The sequence below is a fragment of the Bos indicus genome, chromosome 8 (assembly GCF_029378745.1).
Source record: "Bos indicus isolate NIAB-ARS_2022 breed Sahiwal x Tharparkar chromosome 8, NIAB-ARS_B.indTharparkar_mat_pri_1.0, whole genome shotgun sequence".
Lineage (NCBI taxonomy): Eukaryota > Metazoa > Chordata > Mammalia > Artiodactyla > Bovidae > Bos > Bos indicus.
In genome coordinates, this window is record NC_091767.1 from 96,659,706 (window position 1) to 96,683,540 (window position 23,835).

A 23,835-nucleotide genomic window follows, 5' to 3' on the forward strand; every position below is an offset into this window, starting at 1 on the left:
TCTTCTGTGTATTCTTGCCACCTCTTCTTAATATCTTTTGCTTCTGTTAGGTCCATACCATTTCTGTCCTTTATTATGCCTGTCTCTGTATGAAAAGTTCTCTTGGTATCACTGATTTTCTTGGAGAGATTTCTAGTCTTTCCAATTCTGTTGTTTTCCTCTATTTCTTTGCATTGATCCCGAGGAAGGCTTTCTTATCTCTCCCTGCTATTCTTTGGAGATGTGCATTCAAATGGTTGTATCTTCCCTTTTCTCCATTGCCTTTCACTTCTCTTCTATTTTCAGCTATTTGTAAAGCCTCCTCAGACAACCATTGTGCCTTTTTGCATTTCTTTTCTTGGGAATGGTCTTGATCACTGCCTCCTGTACAGTGTTACAAACCTCCGTCCATAGTTCTTCAGGCGCTCTATCAGATCTAATCCTTTGCATCTATTTTTTACTTCCATTGTATAATTATAAGGGATTTGATTTAGGTCATACCTGAATGCTCTAGTGGTTTTCCTACTTTCTTCAATTTCAGTCTGAATTTGGCAATAAGGAGTTCATGATCTGAGCCACAGTCAGCTCCCGGTCTTATTTTTGCTGACTGTATAGAGCTTCTCCATCTTTGGCTGCGGAGAATATAATCAATCTGATTTCGTTGTTGACCATCTGGTGATGTCCATGTGTAGAGTCTTGTCTTGTGTTGTTGGAAGAGGGTGTTTGCTATGACCAGTGCATTCTCTTGGCAAAACTCTGTCAGCCTTTGCCCTGCTTCATTTGTACTCCAAGGCCAAATTTGCCTGTTACTTCAGGTATCTCTTGATTTGCTACTTTTGCATCCCAGTCCCCTGTAATGAAAAGGACATCTTTTTTGGGTGTTAGTTCTAGAAGGTCTTATAGGTCTTCATAAAACCGTTCAACCTCACCTTTTCAGCTACTGGTCAGGGCATAGACCTGGATTACTGTGATATTGAATGGTCTGCCTTGGAAACAAACAGAGATCATTCTGTCATTTTTGAGACTGCATCCAAGTACTGCATTTCAGACTCTTTTGTTGACCATGATGGCTACTCCATTTCTTCTAAGGGATTCTTGCCCACAATAGTAGATATAATGGTCATCTGAGTTAAATTCGCCCATTCGAGTCCATTTTAGTTCACTGATTCCTAAAATGCTGATGTTCACTCTTACCATCTCCTATTTGACCACTTCCAATTTTCCTTGATTCATGGACCTGACATTCCAGGATCCTGTGCAATATTGTTCTTTACAGCATCAGACTTTTCTTCCATCACCAGTCACATCTGCAACTGGGCGTTGTTTTCACTTGGCTCTGTCGCTTCATTCTTTCTGGTTTTATTTCTCCACTCTTCTCTAGTAGCGTATTGGGCACCTATCAACCTGGGGAGTTCATCTTTCAGCGTCATATCTTTTTGCCTTTACATACTTTTCTCAAGGCAAGAATAGTGAAGTGGCTTGCCATTGACCTCTCCAGTGGACCACCTTTTGTCAGAACTCTCCACCATGACTTGTCCAAAGAGACTGTCTTTTCTCCAGTGTACGTTCTTGCCTCGTTTTAATTGGCCGTAGGTACATGAGTTTATTTCCGAGCTTTCTATCCTGTTCCGTTGATCTGCATTTCTATTTTTGTGCCAGTGCCATACTGCTTTGATGTCTAGCTTTGTAGTATAATTTGAAGTCAGGGAGCCTGATTCCTCCAGATCAGTTTTTCATTCTCAGGATTGCTTTAGCTATTCAGGGTCTTTTGTGTTTCCATACAAGTTTTAACATTTTTTGTTCCAGTTCTGTGAAGAAAAATGCCATTGGTCATTTGATAGGGATTGCACTCAATGTGTAGAATGCTTTGGGCGGTATAGTCCTTTTGACAATATTGATTCTTCCCATTCAAGAACATGGTATATCTTTCCATCTGTTTGTCTCATTTTCAGTTTCTTTCATTAGCATCTTATAATTTTCAGAGTACAGGTTTTTTGTCTCCTTAGGTAGGTTTATTCCTAGGTATTTTATTCTTTCTGATGTGATAATAAGTGGAACTCTTTTCCTTAATTTCTCTTCCTGATCTTCAAATGTTAGTATAAAACATTTCTGTGTATTAATTTTATATTCTGCAATCTTACTGAACTCATTGATGAACTTTAGTAGTTCTCTGGTGGCATCTTTAAGATATTCCATGTATTGTTTTCATGTCAGCTGCAAACTGTGACAGTTTTACTTCTTTTCTAATTTTGATTCCTTTTATTTCTTTTTCTTTTCTGAGTGCCATGGCTAAAACTAAGCCTGAAAGCCTTATATAGGAAGGCTTACTACTGCATTTTTAATAGTGAAAAGCCAGAAATAACCAAAGGTAAACTCCACATGGGAAGAGTCAAGTAAACTATAATATATTCACTTGACAAAGTATTATATGGTGATTGGATGTATACATATATTAAATGTATACATATATTAAATAGATGTATATAGAGATTGATATTTATCTCATACCAGGCATAAAAAACACTACTGTACATCATCTGTGAATAGAGAACAGAGATACAGAAATGTAACAACTTCTTCACAGGTACTCTGTATAGGTTGTTGGATTTTACATGATTTTTTTTTCCGTTTGCTAATTTTTCATTGTATATATTTGTGGGAAAGAAAAACATATTAAATGAAGATGCAGACACCTAGTAATTAGGATGGAGAAGGCAATGGCACCCCACTCCAGTACTTTTGCCTGGAAAATCCCATGGGCGGAGGAGCCTGCTAGGCTGAAGTCCATGGGGTCGCTAAGAGTTGGACACGACTGAGCGTGTCCACTTTCACTTTTCACTTTCATGCATTGGAGAAGGAAATGGCAACCCACTCCAGTGTTCTTGCCTGGAGAATCCCAGGGACGGAGGAGCCTGGTGGGCTGCCGTCTATGGGGTCGCACAGAGTCGGACACGACTGAAGTGACTTAGCAGTAGCAGTAGCAGTAATTAGGAGGTGAGAACCATGCCCACTTCAATCTGGACACCTCGCTGGCCAGTGCAGATCTGGCTGAGCTGCAGGGTGTCTGTCTTCATGGAGTTTGTTCTTTTGGGGAGGCAGGCCAGAAGATGTTAATTACTGAGTTTGTTTTTAATTACAATATAGTTAATTTACAACATTGTGTTAGTTTCAGATGTACAGCAAAGTGATTCAGTTACACATATGTATGTTCTTTGCTATCATAGGTTATTATAGGATACTGACTACAGTTCCCTGGGCTATGTAAAAGGGGAGGGCAGGGGAGGCTGCTGTGGAAGCCTCGAGCAAGGATATTTAACCAAGCAGGAATTGAGGGAAAGTCCCCCAGATGCAGTGACATTGGAGTGAGACTGGTATGGTAGGCTGAGGAGGAACCACATCAGGGAGGCAGGCTGGACAGAGTTTCACACGGAGGTCACGGCCTGTGCAGAAAGAGGCGCAAAGTCAAGAGATTGGCCTGTTCCGGGAACCTCTATAAGTTCAGGACTGTGGGAGCAAAGGGGAGTCAGCAAAGGGGAGAGGGTGGACCAGAATGTAAGATGATAATCAGACACGTAAACCACAGTAAGGAATTGGGGTTTTATCCTCAGGGCAAGAGGAGATTGACATGAGCAGATTTAATTAAAAAAAAAAAAAAATTCCCTCCATTCAACCACACTGGACGGATAGATATAAGAGGTGGTAAGCATGTACACGGGGAATCTGGCAGGAGGGAGGGAAGGGACAGAGGCTCATAAATGCAGCCAGAAGGCTTACTTTTGTATGACGATGACTCCTAGATTGCTAGTTTGGAGATTAAAGATATAGTAAGAACTCAACCCTATAAAGAATTTTTAATTTAAAATCTAATTACATAGCAAAAAGAAAATTCACTTATTTTAGAAATCTTTAGGACAAATACATCCTAGGTGAGTCCCTTGGGTGAATGTTATACCATGAAAATGTCATGCACTCCTAAAATTGTGCAAAATCCAAAATGCTAACAGTTTTCCTGTAAAAGGAGAAGAAAGAGGAAGGCGGAAAAGAAAAAATAACATTTGGTTTGGTGACAGATCTCCTTCTGTCACTGTGAGTTCCTTGATAGGCACAGGGCCTGGCACACGGCAGGGCCGCTGGGAGTCCTGAATGAATGAATCAGTGAATGAATGAGCACAAACTGCTGGATTAAAGAAGGTGTTGGAGGATTGTTTTTTGGCCTTTCTCAGTCTCATTATTTTTGTTTCCTGGCAATGCCCACCTCTCCTGCCCGTTCCACATGCCTGTAGCTGACCTGGCTGAAAGTGGGGAGAAAGTGACAGGAAAAGGCTGCCCCTTTATGATGTGAAGTACCGATCATTTCAAAAATTTTTTTCTTTGCATAATTCAAAATTAGGCCAGTTGGAATCTTGCCTCCTTTTCCTGAAAAAGAAAAAAAAAAAAACCTGGCAACCCAGAAAACTTTTATTCGGATATTTGTCATAAATGCTATTTGATTAAAATGTAGACTTTGTGGTAAAACATAACTTCATAAATATGCATTCATGATGCTTCTTATACACATTTCCAAAAGCCAAAAATTGGAAAAGGCCACATTCCCAGAAAGGGAAAGGGAAACCACAATTTGGTGAACTGTTGGGTTTCAGGTACTATGATGACCCTCTTCATCGATACAGACAAGGACACTGAGGCCGTGTATGTTCAGAGCCCTGTGGTTCATGGCAAACCCTAAACTTGAACTCAGCTCTGTCTGACTTCAAAGCTCCTGCTCCTTGTGCCCTCCCTTTTTGCTTCTTTGTTATAAAAATAAATATTTTTAAAATCTATATAGGTTTGTAGGCATGAGGACAGTAGATAAAACCCTAATTAGGAAGGTAGTCTAAGCAAAAGTCCTTTGCTTGACAGGTATCGTGAACTCTTAGAGGGAAAGAAAAGGAAGAAAGATTCTAACTGGGCTTCCCCCTCTTCGCCATAGTCTGTTGTTCATTGGCTCAGTCGGGACCGACTCTTTGCGACCCCATGAACTGCAGTACGCCAGGTTTTCCTGCCTTTTACCATCTCCTGGAGTTTGCTCAAACTCATGTCCATTGAGTCGGTGATGCCGTCCAATCTTAATCTAATCCTTTTTAAAACTTTTTTTCATGAGCAAACAGGAATTTGCCTTCCCTCAGGGTTTCGTGCTGTGATCATGGAAGACCTCTTTTCCACCCTCACGCTGAGCTGTTTTCCAAGTCAACTGATTTCATTCTTACAGTTGTATCAATGGATTGTTTCTCTTTTTCTAAGAGAGCTTTTATCTTGAGTTTTCTTCCTCGTTTTCAATGCTGCTGACCCGACTGCCACCCTCACCCCACACACACACACATGGTGTCGTGGGGACAAGTATTACACTTTCTCACAGGACTGTCTGCTGGCCCTGATACTCTGAGGCTCTCTGTTGCGCATTTGTCACAGTTGATGATGATGTTTCCATCTGCCAGGCATATGGAATTGGTGGTGCTCAGCACATCTTTGTTCCAGCCTGGTCCCAGGGAATATTTTGGAACCGTCTTGTAAATTCTCCTTATCATCTCCTGCGCCCTCATTACGTGCTATCTCTACTGTAGTGGCTATGGAAATCTGCCTTGGAGTCTAATTAATGAAGTCTGTCTTCCCTCTTCAACTCAAAACTCTGTGCCTCAGGAGGCCAGAACTGGGTCTCATATACGGGCCCCTCATGGGCCTCTCCCTTGGCCCCCACCAGGGAAAGCATGGAACCCATCGCCGTGCTGGTTTGAGTCGTCTTGTTGGCTTGGCTCCTGTGCTGTCATTCTTGATCATTCTGTGCATGCAACTGAAGAAGTTCGGAAAACAGATTAATTGAAGAGGGGGCATTGTGTGCTACCATTGTTATGAGAACCCCAAATAGAATATCCCCACAGAGTTTTCACGGGGTGAGTTTTTATTTCTCTTGGATGATATTTTTGAAGCCAGTTTGGAGTCCCACATTATTCTAACCACATTTTATATAAACATAAATCAGCCACAGTTAACACTTTAAAAGAGTTTTTAGGAATTTGTCATCTAGATTTTTCTCAGATAATCCCAGCTGTGATGAACAGGCTGTGGTCAGCTTCAGAAACAGTAGTAATACTAAACAGTAACAATACTGTCTGACACTTAAAGTGGAGTTAAGAACTGAGCAACTGTCATTTGGTCAAAGCTGGGACAGCCCCACAGCCCTCCAGGTTGATAGGCTGTGGTGGAAATGTTGGGACTCTCTCTGCTAGTTTTCAGAATACTTACAGAGCCACTTTCCCTCCAGATATATTTGAAATTTGGGCTTCCCTGGTAGCTCTGATGGTAAAGAATCTGCCTGCCAAATGCAGGAGACACGGGTTCAATCCCTGGGTCGGGAAGATCTCCTGGAGGAGGAAATGGCAACCCACTCCTGTATTTTGACCTGGAGAACCCCATGGACAGAGGAGCCTGGCAGGCAACAGTCCATGGGGTCACAAAGAGTCGGCACGGCTGAGCGACTAACACATGCACATGAAAGGAACACCCTTGAATTCAACTCAAAAAACGTTTGTTGGACATCTACTCTACACCCCAGGCTTCATGAGACGTGATTTTCTGCCAACTGCAGCTCGCATTTCTAACTAAATTTGGTAAGGAAGTTCCAGTGAAAATGAACGTGGGAGCAGAAGACAGATGTGCCTAGAAGAGGGTCAAAATGAAGAAAAGGACCACTTAGGCACTGGTGTGATTTGGTCCTGGTTCTAAAAACACACCCATAGGAAAATGACGTTGGACGGCTCTGTCCTCCAGGCAGAACGGCGTTCAGCTGTGGTTTGTGATTCCACTGTTTTGGGGTCTTTTTCAGGTAAGCCGAAACTTTGAGCTGGTTGGACGGGTTAACTTGGATCAGCTGGAACAGATGAAGGAGAAGATGGAGAGCTCTAGCAGTGATGATGAAGACAAGGAAGAAGAAATGAACAGCAAGGCTGATGACAGAGGTTGGTCCCGTCCCTGCCCCCTGAGCCCCAGATGGCATGCAGCCTGGCCGTGGGGAGACAGAAGGGAGGCAGAAGGTTGTTGGAGGAGGAACAGAAGGAATGATCCTTCTTCGTTAAGTAGCAGAACAGACTGGCTGCAACACGTCAGGGGCCATGTCTTTGTAAACTATTACCAGCTAGAGAATCTCCAAGGAAAACAGACGTTTTCTCTTTAACTGTAGATATACATTTGTTAAAAAATACATGGCGATGATTTGTTTTTATTCAGGAAAACTGTTATCTGGGGAATCTGCAGAGTAAGGACAGACAGCAAGATGGATGGCCCTGTAAAAGCTATCGAGGAATGTAAATGAATTTCCAGTTGAATGCTTATTTAAAATTGCTGCTGCTGGGGTGTCTTTTGCTGGGGTTGGGGGGAGGGAGCCACAGAGGGCTTGAGCCTGAGGTCCGAACCCCTCCACGTGTCCTTCTGCATGGCCCTCCTCTTAACCCCCTGGCTTACTGCTTTTGCTTTGTAAAGAGAGAGAGAGAGAGAAGGAGACCAGTGGCATTTGACTGTCTTTACAGGGGATAGTAGGCAAAGTTTTGAGGGACTTTTATACTGGTTTTCAACTTGCTGTGATCCCGTAATTATTTTCAAAATGAAATTTTTTGATGTTTAGCTGTAGACATACATTTACATGATCTAGAGTTGGTATTCTGTATTGTTTGACATAGAATATTGTGGAAAAACCAAGATACTACCTAAAGAATATAGATTGGGATATCTTACTGTAGTTATTGCAGACCTATCAAAAGCACATGGATAACCTAAACCTGAGAAATAAATATGTCATCCCATTGATGGGGAGAATGGTATTAGTGGCCATTGCGGAACACCATTATGGACCAAGCCCAGTGTCAGTGGGTTTTATTTAATCTTATATACAGTTAGAGGGCTCTGCAGTTGGTCTCTATGGATTTGGCTCCCAGTTCTGCTGCTTTTTAGTTATATGACTTTGGGTAAATTATTTTATTTCCTGCACATTCATCATCCTAATAATAACAACTTCCTAGGGTCACTTCCTTAGGGTCACGTAAATCTTAAATGAGATAGCACACAAACATTATTAGTCCAGTTCCTGGAACACAGTAACCACTTAATAATGATGATAAAACCCTGCAGTGTAGATGGCATTATTGACATTTTACAAGTAGGGAAATAAAAGCCCAGAATATTTAAGAGCGTGTTCAAAGTTAAAACAAAAACACTGGAGGTTGGGGTTAAGTCTTCTGGCTCCAAAGGCAAAGTGTCTTTACATGCTGTGCCACGTCCCCTACCCTTTGTGGATGTTCTTCATTGATGGGAACCTGGCCCTGAATTCCGTCAATTCAGTGGTCTTTGGGGCCTCATTGTAAGGCTTCCTTTTGTGGAATTGCTTGGGTTTTCTTGCTAGTCATTCTGCCAGCCTAGAAAGCCAACTTGGTGGTCATTTTCTTCCAAGGTTCTCCCTCTTCTTTTTCTTGATTCTTCCTGATTTCCACACCATGCCTCCATATTTTATCTCCGCTATAGTAGGAGACCACAGCTAAGTGATGATCCAGTTTGGCTTCTGAACCCCCATGCCTGTGGTCAGTGGATAGATAGAGCACCCACACCATATAGACTGATTGCCCTTGTAAAGTTACGACTTTTATTAGTAGGGGCACAGTGATCTATTTCTTACAACGGCTGTGATTCAAGAAGCATGGGTTTTAAATTTTCTCTTCCTTCTTTCTTAAAAAGCATTTCACAAATATGTCCTTAGCGATGAATTCTTTAACGTCATCTGTGCATTGTTAACAGAGTTCTCTCAAAGAGGAAGCTTGTGGCAGAGGGCACACAGGCTCCTTGTCTTCACAGGGCTCTGTGCCCCACCATCCCTCCCCAGGAAATGAATTATTCCTCATTGGAGACCATGACTTTAATCTCTAGAACCAAGCATGCATGGTTTTACAGGATTTAAGCATCGCAGAGGCAAGAAGCCCTGTTAGTCCTCCCCTCCCCTGTGCCACGTCCAAAATAATAGCATAGACGATGAGAAGAGAGGGCAGCTAGATGTGCACGGCGCCAGTCATGATTCCTTGACTGCCCAGCCCAGCCGCCCCCTCGCACGGGCACTGTGGCATCAGACCAGCTCAGTTTGCCTGTGAAGAACTTCATGGTGTCTGATCGCTTCTCCCTAGAAAGCGCAGCCTCCACATTCATGAGCCTTAACCTCATAGGGAGAAAAGACTTGGGGGTGGAGAAGCCTGTGTTCCTGTCTCAGAGGGCTGGGGATTTACATGAGTAACTTCCAGTCATGTTAATGGGGAAAACCTTCCCGTCCCCCTCGTTGATTTTTGAAACAGCCTCCTTTGTCTCATCGCCTTGGAATCAATTTTCCACCATCTAGGTGTATTCTTGCCAACAAGAAGAAACGGCACACAGTAGCCTCGGGGTGTTTTTGCCAGACGTTCTGTCTTCCAGGAGTAGAGAGAGCGGGAGGTGGCGTTAGCACAGCTCTGGGGCTAATGGAAGCCATTTGATGTGTGACAGGTAATGATTGGCCTCCTCCTTTGAGGATGAAACAGCATGAGCCATTGGAAAGAATAGATGGTTGGTTTCATGTTTCCTCAGGGTAAGCAAGTGAGTGTGCCAGGAGCAGGCCCCCTCGTTGGCAGCAGAGACCCTCGTCAGGCGCTCCATTCGGGGGGCTCATGTCCTTGGAGCTACCCCGTGCCCAGCGTGCCTTCCCAGCACGAGAATCCAGGAGAGGCCTGACCGTGGCCACACGGCAGGTCCTGCCTCAGAAGGCAGCTCGGAGGGACTTTGAAAGGGAAGAAACCAGGCATGAAGAAATCAAATGCGCCCAAGCAGTGTCCTCCCCACCCCCTCTCATTATGCAGTTGGGAGGAGTCAGGAAGGCATTCTGTTGATTTCTTGCCCAAGATAATCCCTGCTAAGGAATTAATGCGCAGAGCAGATGGTGCTGTCTCATTTCCAATGAAAAGAATCAAGGAAGATAGTCTGTGCAATTATTTTTAATGGCTTGTGTGGTGATCTTCTTAATTTGTGAGAAAATGTTTCATCTTTTGTTAGAACTGGCCCCATTCACAGTGCTTTTTGTGCTGCAGATGAAGGCAGCTCAGAGACACCTAGCCTGTTAACATCATCCTGAGGATTTTTTTTTATTAGATGGAGTATTTCAACCAGGAGACACCTTCCTGTAACACCTCGTGAGTCCAGGCACACGGTGATCAGAGGGGCAGAGATGAGCAGCGTTTGTCTGTGAGCCCTCACTCTCCGGCATGGCTGCAGAGCCGTCTAGGTCCTGCTGTTTATTACCCATGTGAAGATCTGGCCCTCTCCGCTATAATGAAAGACATATGGGCTTGGGACCCAGGATAACACAAAGGCCATATAAGCTCTCGTCTTTGAGTTTGCCAGGAGGCGGGGCCTCCAAACAATGAGCCAGTCAGTCCCCATTTAGCAGGCCCCTCAGGGCCGAGGAGGAAGTAAAACGATAGTCACCACTTGATTACAACAGACCTGTCCAGAAAGGCGTCTGCACATCCCCATGTTCAAGAATACACCGATGGAGGGCAGCTGGCCAGAACCCCTGACTAGCTGAGGACACGCTTTCACATCCCCATCTCCCGCCGCATTCCTGCTCGGTTCTCTGCTTTTGGGGCTCGTTTAGGGCTTGCAGCCACCCTGGGAGGTGTGGATTAAGATACCCATGGCAGAGGACCACAAGTGGTGAGCCCTCAGCTTTCCCTGGGCCGTGTGGACAGCTTGAGGCCTTCTTACAACATGACCTGGCCTTGGTGCTTTCAGGAGCCTGTGTTCTTGTTAGTGCGTGGAGAAAACCTGTGTTAAATAGAAAATGAATAGGTGCTGAACTGTGAGGCACTGAGACAGAGCACCACAGGAGAGAGAGAGCTGATAGAAGAAAATGCTCAGACGCCATTGGGATGAACAGAAGGGGTTCTTAAGGCAAGACAAACTCGGGTTATTGGTGACAGAAACAGTTGGGAGGTGGAGAGAGGTGGGGATGCCTAGGGCCTGGGAACAGTTCTCGAGAGTTTCAAGAAACAATCCTTTGGTGAAAGGCCAGCAGGAGAAAGAGTAAGGAATCTGGAAATGGGAGGAGGCTCCTAATGAATATTGACTTTTCTGCCCCTCCAGCTCACAGGTAATACACCTGCTTTCTCCTCACAGATCTCTTGAGGTTTTCGGACCGTGGGGCTGCTATCAACACTGAGAAGCGTTTTCCGTGTGAATTTTGCGGACGGGCGTTTTCCCAGGGCTCTGAGTGGGAAAGGCACGTGCTGAGACACGGCATGTAAGTCCCGCGAAGGCCTTCGCTCATCGTGCGAGGTGGCGGTGGCTCCTGACAATACGTAGACCCCCGTGTGTCACACTTCCGGGTCCGGGAGGAGAGGCAGTTGGTCACGAACTGGGTTTCTCCCTTTCCGCTGGTTTTTAAAACGGTCACCCAGACACGAGTCACAGGAGGAGAGATCGTCTTTACGATTGACAGATCCCGCTCAAGCCCTCGTGTAGAGCGCTCTCTCCAGCCCGTGTCCCTTCAGCTTTCGTTAGCATGACGTTCTCTGTAGAGCGTGGACCGGGGTCCAGAGATCTGGCTTCTGTTCCTGCCTCTGTGATGACTCACTCCCCGAGTGGCCTTGAACCTTCCCACGCACCTCTTGGTGCCTTCAATGCTCTGCCTCGGGGACAGAGCCTGCTTCTGCCTGCCTCCCAGGTAGGTGGGGGCACACTGCAGAACACTCGTAAGACCCTGAACGTAGCACTGTCCCCCAGACAAGGCACTTCCAGGCCAGCAGATGCTGCGATAGCCTAGGAGTTGGTCCCTTAAGCAGAAAATGCCCAGAAATAGGTAGCATCTAGACTTCAGAGAATGTAACTAAGCTTCCCAGAATATAACTAGGATGAGACACGGGTCTCATCTCCAGGTTCTTGCTTTATGTTCCCTTCTATGGGTCTTTCCGTTAACTCTTTAATACCCGAGTTGCGCTTTCAGTCCTGATAGGTATAGCAAATCTGCATTTTCTAGGTTCCTCTGATGGATCTGAGCATGACAGTTCTTGCTATGACCACTTATGACTGTGTTGTTCCCAGTATAGGAGGGAACCTAAGATCATTATGTTGCTCTAGAAGCAAAGAATGATGTAATCAAAACATAGTATAATGGATAGGGCTTCCCTGCTGGCTCAGATGTTAAAGAATCCTCCGTCTGCAATGCAGGAGACCCAGGTTTGATCCCTGGGTTGGGAAGATCCCCTGGAGAAGGAAATGGCAACCCACTCCAGTATTCTTGCCTGGAGAATCCCATGGACAGAGGAGCCTGGCAGGCTACAGTCCACAAGGTCGCAGAGAGTCAGACATGACTAAGCAACCAACGTTTTCACTTTCTTTTCATTTTTATAGATTCAGATTTTTAATAAGATAACCAGAAATATATGCGCTAAGTATAACAGGTAGCAGGGATAAATCACCCATAGTCCAGTCAATTTGTCTGTGGCACTTGTAAGACCCCCAAGACCTTTTTAGGGTCAGAGACATAAGAAGGTGAATGTTTTTTTAACTAGGAAAAAATACATGTACTCACCTGTCACTCCCCATGAATGTTTTCCCAGGGCATTGAATGACACCAAGCAGGTGAGCCGAGAAGAAATCCACCTGAAGGGCAACATGGAGGACAGTATTAAGATGCCCTCTATAGAGGAAAAGGAAGATGATGAAACAATCGGGATAGACTTTTCCTTAAAGAACGAACCAGTAGCCATCTGTGTCGTAGCTGCTGACAAATCTCTCCTGGAGAATGCAGAGGCCAAAAAAGAATAAGCGTTTGGTGAAATTCTTAATCACCCCTTACTTGAACCATGATGAAAAAGAAAAGTGGGAGGGCCGGCTTGGGCTGAGAAGGGGGGGACAGAAAAGAGAAGACAGAACAAAGCTGCTTTTTAGGACTGAACAATCTATTTTCAAAGCACTGGTACCTGTGTGAGTGAGTATGTAAATTAAAGTTATTTAAATGGTTGGAATATGTGGCTCCCTTTTCCATCACTACACCTTTCCTTCCGGATCTTCATCGTGGAAGTTTCGTTTGTTGCGGAAGCACCGGAAGCACCTCCCTTGCACACCTGTGCATCACGGTGGTCTTGGACAGTATGTGGAAACAGAAGCTCCGTGACAGTAGAAGACTTCTCTTAGGGGAACAACTTTTTGACGCACAACTTTTGGTGCGTTTTTCTAGTTTTAATACCTTAAGCTTTTTCAAGACCTAACTGCAGCCGCTTTGGGAAAAAACAAACAGAAAAAAAAACAAAAACAAAAAAAAAAAACCAGAAAACAAAAAAAAACTGCTTTGCATAAAACAGTCACCTGTTTCCTAGTACCTCAAACTTAACCAAGGGAATTCTCTGCATTTGTCAGTACTACCTGTCGTCATTGTGGTTAAATGTAGAGAGAACTGCTGGGCAAGATGGTGAATGGAGAAAAAAAAAAAAAGAGTTTTAAAGAAAGGAACACAAATTGTGCTTAAAATCCCCACGTGGGTTTTATTTCTTAAAATACTGTGATTTTTTTAATTATTTTAGTAAAAAACAAGACAAAAAAAAAGAAACAGACTTTAATTATTAGATAAATGTTTGTGAATTGTCATCCTTTATTCCAGGTAAGCTGTTTATTAGTGTTCAACTATAATTTAGAATTTGGTAGATTTCATGTGAGCTAATTTTAAGGTGACTTTGGAGTTTTGTTTGCCACATGTTTATTTTCTATCAGTTTGAGTGTTACAAACACAGCACAATTCAGTTTTCATATAAATTGTTTTTTGTGTGTGTGTTGTTATTTTGTTTTGATTTGGGGGCAAGGGAGATTTAGTTTTTTGTGAATAGGAATGTTTTTATTTTAAACATGGAAATAACAAAGAAGTTAACGTTTTTTTAATTTAACTAAAGAACCAAACTTTTCGGCACCTCTATGCAGCTTGTGGGCCAGACGAGGAAGTCCTCTTCACCCTTTCGTTGCTGTCAAATTTACACATTATCTGTCTCACACAAATAATCTCTGTTAGGATGGGCTGGCTTTTGTGTGTGATTTCTAAATCTGTGTTCTTTTTTTGTTTGCATTGTGGGGTTTTTTTGGGGGGGAGGGGATTCTCATTTATTTTTCAGGACAAGGGGATGTGTCAAATCCCATCCCTTTGGTGAGAGTGTTCAAGAAATACTTATATCCTACAAGGAGCCTGGAGAACTACTTTTTGTTTTTTTTTAATCTAGCTGCCAGCTGCTCTGTTTCCCCATATTAGCTTTTTCAGGAGGGAGCAGCTTAGACGAAATCTAAGTCTACATTTATAATACGTTCTGATTGTGAACAAAGGGTTTCGTTCCAAAAAAGTAGAACTTTCCTTGAATCCTAGGTTTTAGAAGCCTGTGTGTGAGAGAGCTTGGACGTGTGTGTGGACATGTGTGTGTGTGCAAGTCGTTTGGTTTTCATGTTTCTTTTTGTTTTTGTTTTTTTTAACTTGGAAGGGTTGGGGGAGGGGGGAGAAAGGGAAGGGAATTGCTGAGATGACAGTGTCCCACACAGCTTCAAATAAAATCCATGGAAAGAGATTGCATTTGTGGAATAAGTGCTTACTTGAAAAGCATGTTCTTCTTTTATTTTCTTGCTGTTAAGAATTTTTATTTGTGGGTGTTTGTTTTAATTTAAGTTTTTTTTTTTTTAGGGATGGGGGCCATCATGTGGAAAACCAGAATGTGGGGAAAGTGTGAACTATCTAGACAAAGATTCATTTTGTGTCCATATTTGTTTTTAATTGGCCTCATTTCAAATGTGCTAAACAGTTCCATACCTGGATTGGGTGTTTGTAATGGTTACCAAAAAAGCAAAAAAAAAAAAAACAAAAAAAGGAAGAAAAAAGGAAATAAAAAAGGAAAAAAAGAAAATAATTGTGACATGCTTTTATCACTACTTTATTTTTCAAATAACATGTAAATATTGTAATCCATTGGATTTTGTTTTGCTAACCTGTTAATAAAAATATGGGACCATTATCCTTTTAACAAGGCTAGAATGTCATTTTTTTTTCTTTTTTCAAACATATACCTGATATTTTGTGGCCGCACATTTTGGATGCATTATTATAATTCTGTTGACTGTAATGACATAGAATTTACAACATGTTTTTTGTTTAATTTATACAGAGGACATTTTTTTTTCAGAGCTTGAGAGAAGAAAATAAATAGCAAAATGATAACCTATTGACTCCAATAATCAGTGTTTCCCAAAACTTGATAAAAGATAGGGAGATCCTGAGTTCTTGAAGCCAAGGGTTTAAAAAAAAAACAACAAAAAACACACAAGTAGGTTATTCAAGTTGTTTGCAACATACATTTTGTAATGAAATGTGAGAAATTAATAAAGAATTTTTTTCACATGTGTCTATGTGCATCTGTTGTAAATCATTTACAGATATGACTACACATATGAAATGTAGAAATTATATAGCATTGCTTTTTCAATACATGTGCATGAGAGCTATTTCAAACCATTGAATCTAAACCATTATGGAAAGCAAAGGTGACTTTAAGGTGAGGTATGAGCTGGGATTTTAAAATGTTAACATTTCTGCATCAGATATTTATAACCAACTGGGGGAATTTTATGAAGGGAATATTTTCTGTCAAAAATGGGAATCAGGGACTTCCCTGGCAGTCTAGTGATAAAGACTCCAAGCTCCCAATGCAGGGGGCATGGGCGCATGGGTTTGATCCCTGATTGGGGAGCTAAGAACGCCCACAAACTGCACGGCGTGGCCAAAAAAAAAAATGTGTGAATCAAAGTGGTGTATGAACCTTCAGAAGGAGAAAATGCCAGTGACTGAACATCATCTGGGGACCCTGAACCCATGAGCACGGTTATTTTCATCTAACTGCAAGTCACAACCATTGCCACAAACTATCTTACTCTGCATCCCGCACCAGTAATTATCATCATTAACTTATTCTTTGAGCTACCCTGTTATAAATCAAAGGAAAAATTAATAGTCATGAAACCTAGAAGAGTAAATTAAAAACAGCACTGATTTCTAATCTCAAAGCTGTTGTACATGATCTGCCTTCATCAGTGTTAATGGCTTACATCCAGAGCCCACTGTAAACTTGATTTTCACCCTTTTTTATCATCTTCACAAAGATTTTAGGAGACTTATAAGAGTGCATAAAACCCAATTACAGAAAACAGGTAAATCAAGACCCACGGGGAAATGACTGAATAGCAAAACCATAGTAGAGAATTGGCAAAAATGCACTCAATGAGACCATACATATGCTATGTACTTGGCTCTGAGCTTCCTGGGAGGCATGGCATAAAAGGTTAATTCAAAAGCAGTTTTAGTAACTTATTGAATGTTCAAGAAATATTCAACCTTTTCTAGGATTTCAGGTAAAAAAGTTTCTTGTATGTGTTTTCCTACAGGAGAGAAAGTGATATAATGGACTTGTTCATTGTAAAACATAGCTATTCCTTTTGTGAAAGTGAAAGTCGCATCCGACCCTTTGTGACCCCACAGACTGTATAGTCCACGGAATTCTCCAGGCCAGAATACTGTGTAGCCTTTCCCTTCTCCAGGGGATCTTCCCAACCCAAGGATCAAACCCAGGTCTCCCACATTGCAGGCAAATTCTTTACCAGCTGAGCCACAAGGGAAGCTCAAGAATACTAGAGTGGGTAGTCTATCCCTTCTCCAGGGGATCTTACTGACCCAGGAATCAAACCGGGGTCTATTGCATTGCAGGTGGATTCTTTACCAACTGAGCTATGAGGGAAGCCCATTCGTGGCCTCCATCAAATATTTAATGAACATTGTTTTTATTAAGTTCATGTCTAATCCATACTCCCACTTGGTTTTATGTAGAGGGAACTGGAATACACTGAAAAATTAATCATGGTAGGGCCTGTAACAAGACAACTGCTTAGCTCCATAGAGTTAGTTAAGTTAGTTTTTAACACAAATTTCCAGTGAGGGTCAGTGGGAATGCCTTTCCATCTAGTGTCTCAGGAATTTCAAGCTCCTACATCTGATGTTGCTACCATCTCAACCCATGAATCCTGGAGTCATTGCTGAGAGCTTGGAGGTGGTCTCCCCACTCAAATGCCTCACCCAGGAAGTAGCACACACTTCCAGTCTTGCTTCCTGGGCTAGCCCTGGTCATACAACCAACCCCACCTACCCAAAGGGGCTAGAAAGTGTGCAGTTTGTCTACCAACATGCCCAGGAAAGACTCAAGCTGGCAACCTCTACAGTAATCAGGAACTTACGGAAGTGTTCCTTTGGAAACAGAAGGGAAGACAGATACCCTCTATTGAATAGGAAGCACAGAATGGGGACTTCCCTGGTTGTCCAGTGGCTAAGACTCCATGCTCCTAATGCAGGGGGCCCCTGGTCAAGGAACTAGATCCCACATGCTGCTAAAGTTTACATGCCATAACTAGGACCAAGGGTGGTCAAATATTTTTTTAAAAGAAGGAAAGCATGGGATGCTGGTCCAATCACCCATGCACTTCACCAGTATTTTTGAGCAAATGTTTGGTGCTAGCCACTGGGTAACAACAAACAAAACAGACGTGGCACTTATCTTCCAAGAGCTCACAGATGGCGAGGACAGAGATGCAATGTGAGAGAAATGCCCACCACTGAAGGTGTCAGGACTCGCAGGACTGTTAGGCTCCTGTTGGGAAGGCTTTGCCCCCACCTCTGTGGCTGCTGGCAACTTGAGGGGAAAGATAGCCTTGACTGAATACGTTCTCTATATTCAAAAGCACACAATTTGGTTTAGGGAGGCATATGAGGAATTGGTTACTCAGTTGGCTCAGACAGTAAAGAATCTGCCTGCAATGCAGCAGACCCAGGTTTGAACCCGGGAAAGATCCCCTGGAGACGGGAATGGCAACCCACTCCAGTATTCTTGCCTGGAGAACCATGGAGTGGAGCCTGGTGGGCTACAGTCCATGGGGTCGCAGAGTCAGACATGACTGAGTGACTAAGCACGCATACATTTGGTGAGTCTTCACCCCTAGGCATAACAAAGATTCCTACAGGATATGCTGTTTCTTTGTAACTATCCAAATTTCAGGGCCAAAGGGTCTGATAGGGGACAATACTAGATGGTAGGGACTATATAAGATCCTTCAAAGTACTGTGCTTATCATTCCCTGGAAGTGTCAGTTTTTTCTCCAAACAGCCTGCCCAGCACATAGCCTTCCCTCTGCCTTCAGTATTGAACTTTTCTTTACTGGAAATTACCTATCCCCTTATGATTCAGCCTAAGTGTAACTTCTGATGTGAAGCTTTCCCTGAATTCCTTCAGGTCATGGACGGTCACCCTACTTATCACCTGTCCCCTGTCTTAATAAACATTTATTAGAGAGTCTTTGCCTTTCTTCCCCACCCCCAACTCTAACAAAAGTCTCAGAGACACATTGCTGTCAGATGCAGCTAGCCTTTTTAAATTCAAATATATTCCTGTTGATACCAAGTGTTAGCTCTCATCTGATTTGGCATCAATGTTACATTTTCCTTCAGAGCTTGAGATTGCTTTTTTAAATATCTAAGTAAAAATATGCGGCTTGGTAGATGAAAAACGTCTTTGTCTGTAACTCTAGGCTCTAAGGGAGAAAGCGTCAAGAGAACCAACCCCAGCCCTCCTGCTCCTCAAGAGCTCACTTTGGCCATCCTCCTCCTGTCTTGTCCAGAGCTGAATAGAAAATGGATGGGGAAGTCTACTGGGCCTGAAGGTTAGACAGCCGTGCTGGCCAGCTGGGGAATGGGGGAGCAGAAGCCAGAAGAACTGGCAGTGGTCGTGGTGGCTGCAGTGGGGATGTGTGGCTGTGGCAAGCTGGGTAGATGACTATGTTGAGATGCGTATGGGCGGAAGCAAGCAGGCAAGAGTGAGGATGCGAGCTGTCGAGGGAGGTTGGAGGGAAGACTTCTTTTTGGAGTTCGAGTGATTGGGATGTGTTCATTACACTTGAGTTATGGCAGCTGCAGGGGAACTGTGAAGCAAGCTCATGATGAGATCCAGGACGCAGTAGAGGAAACGACTTTGCAAAGAGGAGGGGCTCTTTCTATCCGTGGGAGGAGAAGGAAAAGGAAAGAGAATGTGCTATCTGCACATGCGGGTGGGAGGCGCAGGGGCCCCTGAGTTCAGAACCTAGAACCTAGGCTGGGAGGCGGAATACCGAAGCGGGGGGGCGGGGGGGTGTGTCCACAGAGAGGTTAGGATTTGGAGCTGTATTTGAGGACCAGATAGAAGAGAACTGAGACAGAAGGAAGCTGAACGGGACTAGAAACGTTCTCTGTATGATAGGGAAAAAGCTTACTCGGTGGATCCAGGGTCCTTAGAGGATCCATAGACCTTCTACAAGAACTTCCCTGAATACCGACCTCACCGGCCCCCAAGTTGTTGCTGTTTACTCACTCAGTCACGTCCAGCTTTTTGCTACCTCATGGACTGTAGCCCACCAGGCTCCTCTGTCCATGGGATTCTTAAGGCAAGAATACCGAAGTGGGTTGCCATTCCCTTCTCCAGGGGATCTCCCTGACCTGGGGATCGAACCTGCATCTCCTGCATTGTCAGGCGGATTCTTTACTACTGAGCCACTAGGGAGGCCCCCTGCCCCCAACACACACACACACACACACCCCCCTAAAGAAAGGAAAAGGAGAGAGAGAGAGAGTCAGCTCTTGGAATCAGAAGGGACACTTCCTTTCTCCGCCCACTTAATTATCTGGCTTTTTGAATTAGGAGTGGAAAGCAAACTTGCCTCGTTTCTATTCACAGTTTCCCTCTTGAGTTTGCTCCCATTAATGAAGCAGCTTAGTTTGGTTTAGCTAACTGCATGCATGACTTCCAAAAACCACATCACAATGCAGGAGGAATGCAGCCTCTAGCTACGCTACAGCGGCTTCACCACATTGTTTAAAGAGCGGAGCAGAGGCCGCGCCAGTGCCTCTGAAATCCATTTAAGACGTGTGAAAACATGAGATCGAAATGCTGACCTCTCCTTGAAGCTGAAAGAACCTATTCCAGGGGGCTGTTTGGAACACTGCAGCTGCAGGCCTGGGCCCATCCGAGACTCTGCAGGCCTTCAGCTCTCAGGGGCCTGTGTAGCCAGGAAGCCCTACCTCTGTGTTCTCTGCCTCCTGCAGGGCATCAGCCTGAAGGCTGCGGGCACGTTGGAAGGGGAGATGCTGCTTAAGGAATGGTTGCGGAGGCCAGAAGAGGAGAGGGGTCATCAAAGAGCAAAGAGAAGAGGGAAACCTAATCCAACTGCTTGGGTCCAGGTCTGTGCCATCCGCTGCCTTTTCAGAGGCAGGTCAGGGAGGGGACTGTACCCAGATGGGCTTTTGGAGCTAATCCAGATGCCAAAATGTTTGAGGCATCCTGGGGCAGGAGGTTGGCCATAGAACTTGGAACTTGATTAACATGACTGAATTTTTATTCTGTGACATGAAAATGCACAGAATTCTGTCATGGAAAATAGTGGATAAATAGAGCACAGCTGGTTAAGAGTGGAGTCTCCTCTTCTCACCCCCATCCCCACTTCTTAGGCTGTCTACTGGTCCTCAAGCCCACCTTCCAATTTTGCCAGCAGGTCGAGTGTCGTCTCTGTTTCACATACAAGGATATCAAGACCTCTACTGGGTTGGCCAAAAAATTCATTGAGGTTTCTCCATAAGATGGTACAGAAAAAAAACAGAATGAACTTTTTGGCTAAGCCGTGTTACCCTGAGTCCCCAGCTGATTTTTGCTCCATTGATTCAACTGTATTATGCTAATCATCATAAAGGCCACAACCTGAAGAGAACTTTTTCCATGTAATTGTCATCACATCGCCAAGTCCTCCTACTTGATGCCCCAGGCTTAACTCTTCAGCTTTGTCAAGACCTGAACCCAGGCCCTCTAATGCCTGACCCCCCTTCACCCCCAGGGTCCCTTGTTCACTCCTGTGTGAAGCCTACTGAACAAGTTTACTCCAGAAGACCCAACCTCAAGGATGAGCCCCTGATCAATCCCAATGCAGAACGGTTCACTGAGGAAAGCAGTTTCATACAAGAAGGGGTAAGAAAGACCAGTATGCCATAGTCAGCATGCAGACAGTTGTTGAGTCTGGAGTTCTACCCTCTCACATTTCTGCCCCAAAGACCGAATTGATCACCTTGACCTGAGCACTCCAGTCAGGAAAGAGATTACGAATCAATATATACACTGATTCCAAGAATGGATTCCTGGTGCTCAATGTCCAAGCTGCCTTATGGAAAGGAAGGGGATTACTAATAGCCAAAGGGCCCCCTGTAAGACACCAGGTGAAAATTCTAGAACTCTTAGAAGTGGTTCAGCTTCCAAAGGAGGTTGCAGTCATTCACTGCAGGGGTCACCAAAGGGGCCACACATCCCTTACAAGAGGTAAAACCCTGGTCAACAAGGCTGATGAGGCAACAGCCCAAGAACAGCCAGGCTGGGACGTCCCTTGGGACTTGGCCCAGTGGCTAAGACTCCATGCTCCCAATGCAGGGGGCCCAGGTTCGATACTTGGTCAGGGAACTAGATCCCACATGGCTGCAACTAAGAGTTCACATGCTGCAGTTAAAGACTCCATATGCCACAATGAAAGAAAAAAAAGAATGCTATATACTGCAAATAAGACCCAGAGCTGCCAAATAAATAAATATATATATATATAAAGCAAGCTTTACAAGCTGCAGCTCTCAGACTCAACAGCCCACCCTCCCCAGTGATGCCATCTTACACCCTGAAGAACTCAAGCGGCCTAATCATGGGGATGGAAGAGGCCTCTCCGGGTGGCTGATAAAAGATAACAAGCTTCTCAGTCCCCAGGCCAAGTAATGGAAAACGATTCAGCACTTCCATGTATCCTCCCACTTAGGGCAGGACTCTCCCTACTCAAACTAGTTTACTCAGGCGTTCTGTGTAAGAGACTGTTCCAAACTTTAAAAAGTCACCAGGGCTTGCGAGCTTTGTTCCTACAGTGACTCAGGAAGCCACCCCATTCCTCCACCCCTAACTCAGCCCACACAAGACTGGGGAACCCATCCAGGGGAAGACTGGCAGATGGGCTTGACACAAGCACCCCCATGTAGCAGAGGGAGATGCCCACTGGCAACACCTACTAAACGGACATGAGTTTGAGCAAACTCTGGGCAATAGTGAAGGACGGGGAAGCCTGGTGTGCAGCAGTCCATGGGGTCACAAGGCTCAGACACGACTTAGCAACTGAACAGCAACAAATTTATAGCCAGCTTTACAGGGTGAAGAGAAGCTTTCCTTACTGGGAATGAAAAGGCAATAGAAACATCCAAATTTCTGCTTAAAGAGAGAATTCTTTTTTTAATTAATTTATTTTAATGGAAGACTAATACAATACTGTGGTGGTTTTTGCCACACATTGACCTGAATCAGCCATGGGTGTACATGTGTCCCCCATCCTGAACCCCCTCCCACCTCCCTCCCCATCCCATCCCTCTGGGTTGTCCCAGTGCCCCAGCTGTGAGTGCCCTGTTTCATGGGACTGGTCATCTATTTCACATATGGTAATATACATGTTTCAATGTTATTCTCTCAAAGCATCCCACCCTCACCTTCTCCCATAGAGTCCAAAAGTCTGTTCTTTATATCTGTGTCTCTTTTGCTGTCTCGCATATAGGGTCCTCATTACCATCTTTCTAAATTCCATACATATGTGTTAATATACTGTATTGATATTTTTCTTTCTGACTTACTTCACTCTGTATAATAGGCTCCAGTTTCATCCACCTCATTAGAACTGATTCAAATGCATTCTTTTTAATAGCTGAGTAATATTCCATCGTGTGTATGAACCACAACTTTCTTATCCATTTGTCTGCCGATGGACATCTAGGTTGCTTCCATGCCCTAGCTATTGTAAACAGTGCTGCAATGAACATTAGGGTACATATGTCTCTTTCAATTCTGATTTCCTCAGTGTGTATGCCCAGCAGTGGGATTGCTGGGTCATATGGCAGTTCTATTTCCAGTTTTTTAAGGAATTTCCACACTGTTCTGCCATGAAATTAAAAGATGCTTACTCCTTGGAAGAAAAGTTATGACCAACCTAGACAGTATATTAAAAAGCAGAGACATTACTTTGCCAACAAAGGTCTGTCTAGTCAAGGATATGGTTTTGGCCGGTAGTCATGGATGTGAGAGTTGGACTATAAAGAAAGCAGAGCACCAAAGAATTGATGCTTTTGAACTGTGGTGTTGGATAAGACTCTTGAGAGTTCCTTGGACTGCAAGGAGATCCAACCAGTCCATCCTAAAGGAAATCAGTCCTGAATATTCATTGGAAGGACTGATGTTGAAGCTGAAACTCCAATACTTTGGCCACCTGATGTGAAGAGTTGACTCATTGGAAAACACCCTGATGCTGGGAAAGATTGAAGGCGGGAGGAGAAGGGGATGACAGAGGATGAGATGGTTGGATGGCATCACTAACTCAATGGGCATGAGTCCAAGTAAACTCCGGGAGTTGGTGATGGACAGGGAGGCCTGGTGTGCTGCAGTCCATGGGGTCACAAAGAGTCAGACACGACTGAGTGACTGAACTGAACTGACACTGTTCTCCGTAGTAGCTGTACTAGTTTGCATTCCCACCAACAGTGTAAGAGGGTTCCCTTTTCTTCACACCCTCTCTAGCATTTATTGTTTGTAGGCTTTTTGAAAGCAGCCATTCTGACCAGCTTGAGATCATTGTGGTTTTTATTTGCATTTCTCTGATAATGGCTGA

At 44.0% G+C, this 23,835-nt stretch overlaps 1 protein-coding gene across 9 annotated transcripts in view; it reads left to right on the top strand.

Annotated features, from left to right (window-relative positions):
- ZNF462 (zinc finger protein 462) overlaps nt 1-15,446 on the top strand; it is a 187,119-nt gene extending 171,673 nt beyond the window's left edge. For 8 of the 9 annotated variants that reach the window (XM_019966681.2, XM_070795233.1, XM_019966679.2 and 5 more), the window contains 3 exons: nt 6,839-6,971; nt 11,194-11,317; nt 12,636-15,446. In XM_019966681.2, coding sequence (XP_019822240.2) covers nt 6,839-6,971; nt 11,194-11,317; nt 12,636-12,843 — 465 coding nt within the window. In that variant the 3' untranslated portion in view covers nt 12,844-15,446. The remainder of the gene's footprint in view (nt 1-6,838; nt 6,972-11,193; nt 11,318-12,635) is intronic. The other variant, XR_002181329.2, reaches the window with a different exon arrangement.
- Nucleotides 15,447-23,835: the final 8,389 nt, after the last annotated feature.